Below are 10,223 nucleotides of genomic sequence, written 5' to 3'. Positions count from 1 at the left end.
GTCTCAGATATGAGAAAAGCATCTGCTCACACAAAGGCAGACTTTATCTACCTGCATCAACAGCACCTGCTCCTAAACAAGACTGATGAAACTGCTTGGAAACTAATGATATGGACTTGCACTTGGAAGTTTGTTTATTTCTATATATAATTTTCAGAAATAAATGAGTCAAAACAGTATGCTTATACAATTTGATGTAGCTACTGCACGCATTTCCTGGAATATTTTCTTTTATTTGTTTTGTTATTTAAGGTTTTGTATTTGGCACTGAAAGGAACTCAAAGCTACACGGTACAACAAATAAGGCTAACATCTTCAAAGCTCTTGGGAACAGACCCTTGAATAATGCAGTAAATCAAGGTTGGAAATATCCAGAGAGAAGGCAAACAAAAGCAGGGCCATAAAGATGTTCCCATCAGAGCTAAGGAAGGTCCCTGCCCTTCGATCTGTCCACACAGTGTTTCGTCTTTGTGCGTCTAAGCACTAAGCAGTACTTGAAATCTGAGTAATACAAAATACACGTTTTGCATTTGTATTAGAATGGACAGGAAAACAAGCGTTTCTAGCTGCTCGAGTGGTATCTGCAATGACCAAGGTCTCAAGTCACCTCCATTACGCAGATGTGAAAGAACAAAGCAAAACCTCCAAAAACCAGAACCACATCAACAAAGCTTTCAAAACCAAGAAAAAAAGTCAAATTTCACCTTTCCTCCTCTATCTCACTCCCTTCCAAAACCAGTAACAATAGTAAACAAACTTGTTCTCATAACTTACTTGTTCTCCAAAATACTCAACATCTAGGGCCAGCTGCAGTCGGATTTTATTATCATCACTCATGCCCCCATTTGTACCAACAGGGTTTGAAGTTACATTTCTTCTGGCTTGCTTCAGTCTTTTTAGGCTCTCTTCCATTTTCTTAACAGAACTTAGCACATCAGACACAGTTTCATAATACCTAAATTAAGGAAGATTAATGAGAAAGAAAAAAAATTACAGTTTTACAGAGAAGCCTACTTCATATATCAGTACATCACTGGCACAGAGAAAAATGCTGAACAATGCTGGGAGGAGTGGTTTTCCTTGTCAGGAAGCTACTTGTGTTTCCATCATTATCAATTAATCAGCATTTCTATCATAATTTCTAGAGGTCAATCTGAAGATTGCCATTCAGGATTGAAGCCTCCTTCTTACCACAACATTTTGGACCTGTTCAAGATGTTTAAATTCAGTAATTGAGACCAAGGAATGCAATTACTCCATTTCAAACAATCTGAGTTAGCCTCTATTTACAACCAATAGAGCACAAAGTAGAACTCCTTTTATAAACAGGAAAAGAATAACAGCCTGACAGACCAAAAAATACATTATTAGAAGAGTATGTGTATATGAAAGCATGCAAGTGCCCACCAGTGAAATGCCTATTTCTAAAATGAAGAAACTGATCTAAACAGGACTCTCAGGAAGTTGGCAGGAAACATCACAAGAACACTAATGCTAAGTTAGAAATGGCACAGATGGAATAAAACATTGCTTCCCACATACTGGCATCCACATTAAAGAAACCATAGAATCAAACAAGGTAACAAATCAACTAATCAGGAAAATTTCAGAAAGCCGTATGGACTGAAATCCCATGCCTAAATGGGAAGGGCTTAATATCATATAAATTAACTACCAGATGCCCAGGACTGTGAGTTTTGTTAAGAATAGCTAAGAGAAGAAAATAGAGGAACAAAGGGAAATTAGAGGATCCACGAAAAAAGTGACCAGATTGAGCTATGTTCTACAATTTGCTAAAACCTGTAACTTTCAAAGAGCCTCTCTATGACAGTGATCAAACTAATGCTGTAAGAATTAGGGAAGTTGAAAGAATCTTCCTGATGCTTACTTTTAAACAGCGAGGCAACAGAAAGCAGGCAAGCTTTCTTAAGGGATAATTAGATAGGAATGGCTTCAGAAAGAGTGCTTGCCAGTGCCATGGAAACTGTTTCAAGATACCATTCTACAAAACATAAAAATATACCAGTAAAAGTCAACTGTGCACTCTTTTCATATCTTGGTATTTCCCCGTCCCACTCACTTGTGAAGACTTCCCAGTTCTGCTGTACTTAGAAGTTCATCTGCCATTAAGCAAGTTTAGTCCTCAGTGATTTTTAACCAGAGTTTATGCTCTTTTCTGTTTTTTTTTTTTTATTTTGGATGCAAGAAGATACTGTCACAGCAGGAAATTAAATTAATTACTTGTCTCTGCATTCTCAGCAAAGAAACTACAAGATTACTTCGTTTAAGAAATTCAGTTTCTTTGTCTCTTCTCTTGTTCAGTGAGGATACAGTATTTTAAAACAAACTGATAAAAATAGTAACAACAAGTCATGAAAACAGAATGCAACAGAAAGGTTTACGGAATTAACAAAAGAACCTGCCAAACTTACTCCTGTGTTTAACCGTTATCACTGTGTTTAACCTAGCACTTAAGTCGGGTTTGGTAACACTGATATGGAAAGTGAGAAACTGTTTTTTTTGGAAAGAAAAAAAAAAAAACTCTGAATGGATCCAAGGAACTACAGAACAGCTACTTACTTTGTGTGGCATCACCAGATTTACTCAAGCTTTAAAAGCAAGGCTTAGTAGACACAGAGAGGTAGACAGACGGACAGACAAGAACCCACTCTAAGATATTTCAGGTCTACAAGCATGCAACTTGACATTCCAGCAATCTCTGGAGTCCTTCAGCAATGTTACTTAAACAAACAGAACTGCTATGAGTTAAGAGTAAGCTGCTTTTTATGGACTAGTAACTGGCTAAAAGAGGAGAGACCAAGCTTGAATAAGCTGTTTTTGTGCAAAATGGAAGCGACCAGTGGAATCCAGACCAATCTATGCTTAGCTCTGTCCAAAATATTAAAGGACAGTTAGTGAATATTTGAGTGTCAAAACTGTCTTATAGTTTTAAGTTTATTCTGAATAACCGAAAAAGCGACTGTAAAGTGGTGCAGATGCACTGGACACTAATGAGTACCCCAGAGGTGCCAGAAGTGGAGCAGCAGAGAGGGATAAGGAGGCGAAGGGCAGGAAAGAACTCATGTTCTGACTACAGTTTAAAGCCTCAGTATTACAGGGCTAATTCTCAGAAACCATCAGTCCAATGCTCAGCAGCACTCAACAAACAAGACAATATGCTAAGAATTATCAGGAAAACCATGTAAGGACAGACAGAAATCACCAGCATCGCACTGTAACCTGTATGGACTCTTCTGATCATACCACCTATGACCAGAAAGGACAAAGAAAACCAGCAAAAAGCAGCTATAGAGATGGGAAAAGGAAACATCAAAATAGGCTACAGGAACTCTTTAGCGTGAAGCAAGATTACAGAGATATATAAAATTACAGCTGACACACGGAATAAATTATCCATAGTGCAAGAAACAGGGTGTATCCCGTGAAATTATTTGACAGAACTTCCAAACAAAAGCAAGTATTGCTTTCTCATGTTACAGTTTAACTGGTTGAACTAATAGAATGCAACATCCCACAACAGTATGAATTTAAAATACAGCTAGACAAACGGACTGAAACAAAGTCTGTTAAGGAACTTAATGCTGATGGATATTCATGCTCAAGAAGTCTTCAAGACGCTAAATAGGAAGCAGAAAATCTATTAAAGAAAGCATTGCTTTTTAACTGCCTTATTAAACTGATAACAGTTAGCTCTTCAAGAGCTAAAAGAATCCAAGGTGGTGTTTTTTTTAAAGCACTAAGGTTGGTTAATCATTACATACATTAAAAGAGTCAGAGGATAATAGAACCCAGGTTTCTTGAAAATTTGGCCATTATTCACTGAAAATAACATGAGGTTAAGGTTTACGTCAATTCTGAGACAAAATGCAAGTTTTTAGTTCACTGTTGCATTACTAGAGCTAAACAATTTTTCAAATGCCCTGTCCACAATGACATGGTTTGCACAGATCTGAGCAGAAGTCAGGTCTCTGGATTCCCTGCCAGGCTTTTCATCTGCTGAATACACAACAGCAGTGTAAATCTGAAGAAACAGACCCTACCAAAAGTGGGATGTATTCTTGTTTTCTTTACAGTTGTGTTAATTCATAGTGTTCTGTTTTTTTTTTTCCTGTGCCCATTCAATGGACACTGGAATTTTTAATTAATGCAAAGAACATTCTGTATGGTTCCCTTACTTCTGTGTGCTTTCAGAGAGGGCACCTTCCAACCATTGATGAATCATGGGCTGTTTCAATATATCTTTGTATTCGTTCTGCAGTCGGTAGAAGGGCTTAAGAGCACTGTCGACATAAGGTGAAGCTTTAGTTGGCACCTCCTGGTAGATGACAGAGAAACAAGGTGAGGAAAAAGAACCAGTAATTTACTTACTGAAAACATCAACACCGAATTATAGCAGATATATAAAATGCTAAGCCTGTACCTAAAAAAAATACATACCAATGAAGAGGTTTGGAAAGACACATTGGAAAGACACCATCACAAAATCATTCAGTAGTGTTATAAATGTGATATAATATAGAACAAGGTTCAAAATGACCAAAGCTTTTTGATATCAGGGCATGATCCTGAATATACTTTCTGCTCACAATGATTTTTAGAGAAAGCTGAGCAGACTCAGTGTCCACAACAGCCTGTTATATCTTTGTTAAAATACCTACTATTTTGTACTATACTTCACTAAACTGAAGACATTGTTCCTTCTGTTCTTATACCATCCTCCTCCCTCAGTATATTTGCCAGAAGAATACTTTTGGGATAACTAATATTCCCCCATTATCATCTTCTCAGCTAGTTTTGGTCACAGAATGCTTCGTCTGTCCAGGGACAATCCACAGAGAGCTTGGGTGAACGTCATACATCGCAAAGCAACAGAACATATCTAGGGTACGCAAATCCCTGACACCTGAAATACCTCATTAACCTCTTAGAGTTCCAAATCTTAAAACTTGGCCAAGCGAAAGTGTCTTTGCACAACCAATTCCTGCAAAGACTATCCTCAAGCCAAATTCTGAATTCTGCTGAAAAAAATCAAAGTATTAGAACATAGTAAAAATAAAGTTGCCAAAACTTAACATGACTGTAATAATGTACCTTCTCTACCCAAGTCATCTTGCTCCTGTTTATAAATTCAGGCTTTGCACCACGTAAAGCCAGTTAGATTGATGGCCAAGAAAGCAATGCAGTCACACTGACGGAATACAGAGCTCAAGCTAGCAACTTGACTGAACTGAAGATGGCCAGGTCCTAAGTCTCTGTTTTGGCACAGTTAGCCCACCATCTGCTTAAAGATCCCACAGAAAACTGAGAGATGATGGCAGTCCACTAAATCACTATGCAAAGTTTGCCTTCAGGTAACTGAGCTAAGCAGTGTAGAGTTGTTGTATTTTTCACTCTCCCTGGACTTCATACATTGTTCTACTCTTTCCTTTAAGTAAAAATATTCTGTGTTAAAGACAGAACAATCCAGTCCCTACATAGATGAATTTCTTAGCCTTGAGATTGTTTCTTCTTTCTAAAAACAATTTCTAATTAAGTATGTCCTTAAATGAGAAACCCTAATAATAAACTGCAGTAATAAACTACTCCCTTCGGAGCAATTCTCTTCCAGTTGACCCTAAATATTTACCACCCAAAGAAAACTTAATATCCTTCAAAAAAGTAGACTCAATAGCTCTAAATTTTTCCATTTAGCCACTGAAAAAAGTACAGCACTGCTGGTGGCAGCACAGTTTCTTCCTGATAGCCAGGAAAGCGTTTCTGATTTTGGTGAGCCAAGGCAACCCTCCCCCTGCCACCAACCGAAAACACCCCACAAGCAATGGGCCTTGCCCATTTCAGACTGCCTTCTGTGTTCAAATTACACAAGGATGTAGTAGTCAGTGGTCCCCGTCACCCAAGTTTTTTTCTGTTGCCTGAATGATGCTAAGCTAACTACCAACATGACTGTGCAGACTGGCAAAGGCAAGTCACAGTGGTAGAACAAGCGAAGATCAGACAATCATTTTTGATACCATATTTCACCATTATTTATTATTAGTTTATCAACTCTTTTTAGCCATTCTCACCTTGCTCCTTCTGTGCAAAATACTTCTTCAATCAAATCCAAACAGCTAGCTCACTGAGAGTTTCTTGACATAGCAGGCAGAAGTGTCACCCCCCCCAGAAGCAGCCTGCCACTCAGCAGCACTGCGTCTTACAGTATATGCTACAACGCAAGTGAAACACCTTTATTCTCATTAACCTTTTTTCTTTTGTACATCAACAGTTCTATTCCTTGCCCTTCCTTCTATCTCAGGGCTGTGCCCTCATCCTTGTTACCGTATGTAAAATTTTGAAAATAGAATTTTTTTTTCCTTTTCAATAAAGTAAACGGTAGATCAGTAAATTATCTCAAGAGCTCTTGACTGTCAAGCAGATATGGACAGGCCTGAAGAACTCATAAACGTACTGCCTGGTTAACATTCTTAGGATAGGCCTTTCTGAGATTTATTTTTTTGTCTGCAACCAGCACTGACCTTATTGGTTCTCCTATACAATCTTGGAACTTCCAGTGCACTTTTCAGGTAAGCGAAGGAGGACTCACTGAGATCCTGGATAATCCTGTTATTCAAGGTAGGGATGCAGGCTGATAAAGAAGTCTTTGAGTCTTCCAAGGCTCCTATTGAAGTAGAAATGCTAAAGTTTAAACTGAGCTACCCTGCCCAATCACACAACATAAATTATGTGACATCCCCTCCTCCATCACGCCAATCTCACTCGCTATTCTACAGGGATGCCGATATTAAATACAGGATGCTTACTAAAAATAGACGCCAGCCATTTAGAAAACATGTCCTGTAAGGCCAACCATTCCTCAGCCAGAAAAAAGGTGGAGGGAAGGAAAGAAAAAAGGGGTAAAGTAACATTATCCATTTTTTTCAGTATTACCAATGTAGCAAGGGGCTTGAATCAAAAGGCTCTGACCTACCAAGGAAGCTGTAGTTGCGAAATTCTTTCTCACAGTACCTAAATTCCCTATGGAGTGACTGGAACACGCGCAACTCAAAGCTGTGATTGACAATAAACCACCTATTGAGTGGGTGATGTCCACAAGCTGCTACCTCTCTAATGGACTTGGACATCCACCAATAATCCTGATTTAGAGATTTAAGTGGAATTCACAGCACAGAACTTCTGACTATACTTGAAGACAGACACTAGTTCACTCACCCAGCTACTACATGCCTGGCTTTAATTACTAAATTAAAATCAGACTCCATGTCTCACATAAAGGATGATCAGATTAAAAAAAAAAAAAACAAAAACAACAAAAGAACGCACACAATGGGAAAAAAAGGAGGCTAAAATGCTCACTACTTCTATTCTCTGAAGTTAAGGTATTTAACTATGAAACTTTGATAACTCTCCTCCTTACACAATTCATCTGGCCATATAGAGAAAAATCTTGTCAGAAAAATATTTTAGTTTCAATTGGATAATGGAAAGTCTCTCTTTACTTCTTCCCCCATTTCCTTTACAAGTAGGTATTTAAAGATATGATACGAATCTTCTAGTCTAAGGTCCCCCACTTACTGGAAAAGCATCCTAATTATGGACAATGACAAGTTACTTAGGGAAAAAAAAAACCCACCAAGAAAAAAAAAGAAAAGAAAAAGAAACCACCCTGAAAAAGCCCAAGGCACTTCAGACTCACTCAGTTTTAATCAAACGTTTTCCAGAGTCATCATTTCTGTTCAAGATAGTTTCTATTTAACAATCTAAACCTCAAGCAGCTTAATTAAGTAATAAAAGCATTCATATTTTCAATTTTTTCATTGTAAATCATGAAACTGTGTGTAAAAGCTGATTTAGTTTGGTTGGCAGAGGGGATTTGGAAGAAAGGGGAAAGGGACTGAATTCAGCCTTTCAGCTTTACCTGCAAGACAAGATACGTTCTTGAAGCCGATCATTTCAAGTTTTGGTTTAATCATTTCTAAGATATCAGGAATCTGAAAAAAAAAAAAGACAACACCAAAACCCAGAAGAGATACAGTCGTGTTATAAACATATTTTAATTACTCTTCCTACATTCTGTATGTTTTCAGTGCATCAAAAGACACCTTCAATCTTTTCTACTTTTTTACTGCATTTATAGGAAACCGGTACTAGAAGAACACAATATTCACAGGATTTAAGGCCTATGCAATAAGTCCCATACCTTACTGTTGTCCTCAGAGGAAATCATTTAACATTAAAAAAAATATTATCAACCCAGATGCAATTTATAACTTCACAAATTTCAGAAATTGCAGCCTTATTGACTAAAAATACACAGAAGTCATCCCCACTGAAAGAAAACCACACATCTCTTTTCAAGACTCTAGATCATTAGTAAAGTATAATCATGATGATAAAACCTTCTTTCAACCTCAAAAACTAAAACCAGTAAACACGTACAAGAGAACATAATATTAAATCTGAATATTGCACCACACTCCAAGCTGCAACTAAGATTTTACTAGCAAAGGTAAGACTCTGGGACAGCGACACTTTGCACCAAAAATGAGCAAAACCATATTATTTTAGGGGTTAAGTCCAGCAGTTACTGATAAAAAGAGTTTAAACACCAGAAGTGGTTTCTCTGTAATCTGCCACTCCAAATAAGCCTAGAGTAGACCATTTATTTCACATGATATTTTCTGTATCAGACTACTCCAGTTTTAGCATTTAAGATAAAAACCCAGCTTACGGAACATTGTTTTAAACAATTTAATGTCCTTAACAAGACGCCAAACAATATTGGCACATAGACTCTTTCATAAGTAAAGTCACAAGCACAAACCTGATCCTGGAGTTTGTCCAGATCTGCAGCGACATATACCAACTGAGTACTAGATATAGAAGGCAATGTCTGACTTTCTGGAGAAGACTCGTTCCCTTGGTCTTCACCAGGGCTGAGGCTTACAGAAGATTCCTTTCTACCAACTGGCACCGATTTTTTGCTTTCCTTCATATTCTCACAGGAAATGGGCCTCACAGAAACCTGAAACATCAAATTGAGATGTGAACCTTAGCAATAGTGAAGGCAGTTAAAGTTGGACAAACAGAATCAGGACACAAAGGATTTGCAAGTTTTCAGCAGCAGAATGCCACGCTTAAAAGGAATATTAGCATTCCTAAATTAAATCGAAAAAGATATTTTTTAAAAGGTTTTGGTGCACTAAGGAGTTGGATGATTTTGAACAAATTTGTCACTATGGAAGAGGGCAGCCCAGTCCTGCAGCAATTTTCGTCTGTGTGGCATTCAAATGAACTACTGCACTGGAGGAATGTGCAAAACCAAAAATTTGATCATTATCTGCTTTGCAGAAACACAGTTTATTTTCATACGCTGGAATACAAAAATGATAACCACTGACTGCTGTCAAACAACCCCTTTCTCCCACCTCCTCATGCCCTCTGCTGTCAGGCACGGGCTTCACTCAACTGCTCTGTTTTAACCCTGGTACTTATCAGTACTTCTCATGAGCCACTTTAGCTGAGAGAACCAAGTCATTCAGTCTTAAGAGAAGGATATAGGGAGATCTTACTGCTGTCTTCAACTACCTAAGGGGCATGTATAGGGAACGTGGAATCAGACTTTCCTTGAGGTACAGTGACAGAGTAAGAGGCAACAGACATGGTGTAGCAAGGGAAACTCTGAACAAATATGAAAAAAGGGGTCAGTCATTGGAACAGGGTTCCCAGAGAGGTGTGAAATTGCCAGCTTTGGATATACTCAAAATACAACTTGAAAAGGCTCTGCACAACCTTTCTGTCTTGAACAGGAATTTGGACCAGATAACCTCCAGAAGTCCCTTTAAATCCCAATTATTCCATCATGCTGTCTTTCTGTGACACAGGAAACAGGGAAACTTGTATGCCTGGGAGCAGGGAGTAGAAGAGCAAAGCACAACCTCTCCTGCTCAGAAGCAGAGAATCGTTAGTGTTGAGTCAGTTGCCCATAAAACTTCCAGTTTTACACTCTCAACACTGAGGAACTGATCCAGATTAACTCATCCCCCTTTTTTTTTTTGCATGGTTAGTTTTCACCTGGCTCAGTTTCACAACCTCGTCCACTGTATCAATGAGTAGTAATCACAAACAGGACAAACCCAAAAGATTGTGACTACTTTTTTCAGTGGCTGAGGCAGTGTTAAACATATACAGGACTACAGCCTTGG

The 10,223-nt window shown here is 38.2% G+C and overlaps 1 protein-coding gene across 3 annotated transcripts in view; it reads right to left on the bottom strand.

Moving 5' to 3' along the window:
• The window catches only part of COG2 (component of oligomeric golgi complex 2), a 37,467-nt gene that overhangs the window by 5,773 nt on the left and 21,471 nt on the right, over positions 1-10,223 (bottom strand). For all 3 annotated transcript variants that reach the window (XR_010070303.1, XM_063329063.1, XM_063329064.1), the window contains 5 exons: positions 8,843-9,043; positions 7,937-8,009; positions 6,537-6,679; positions 4,197-4,336; positions 775-955 (listed from right to left, as the gene is read on the bottom strand). Coding sequence is in view for 2 of the 3 variants with exons in the window: in XM_063329063.1 (XP_063185133.1) it covers positions 775-955; positions 4,197-4,336; positions 6,537-6,679; positions 7,937-8,009; positions 8,843-9,043 (738 nt within the window). In the remaining variant the exon portion in view is untranslated. The remainder of the gene's footprint in view (positions 1-774; positions 956-4,196; positions 4,337-6,536; positions 6,680-7,936; positions 8,010-8,842; positions 9,044-10,223) is intronic.

Source organism: Chroicocephalus ridibundus, chromosome 3 (genome assembly GCF_963924245.1).
Source record: "Chroicocephalus ridibundus chromosome 3, bChrRid1.1, whole genome shotgun sequence".
NCBI lineage: Eukaryota > Metazoa > Chordata > Aves > Charadriiformes > Laridae > Chroicocephalus > Chroicocephalus ridibundus.
This window is presented reverse-complemented; position numbering and strand designations above follow the sequence as displayed.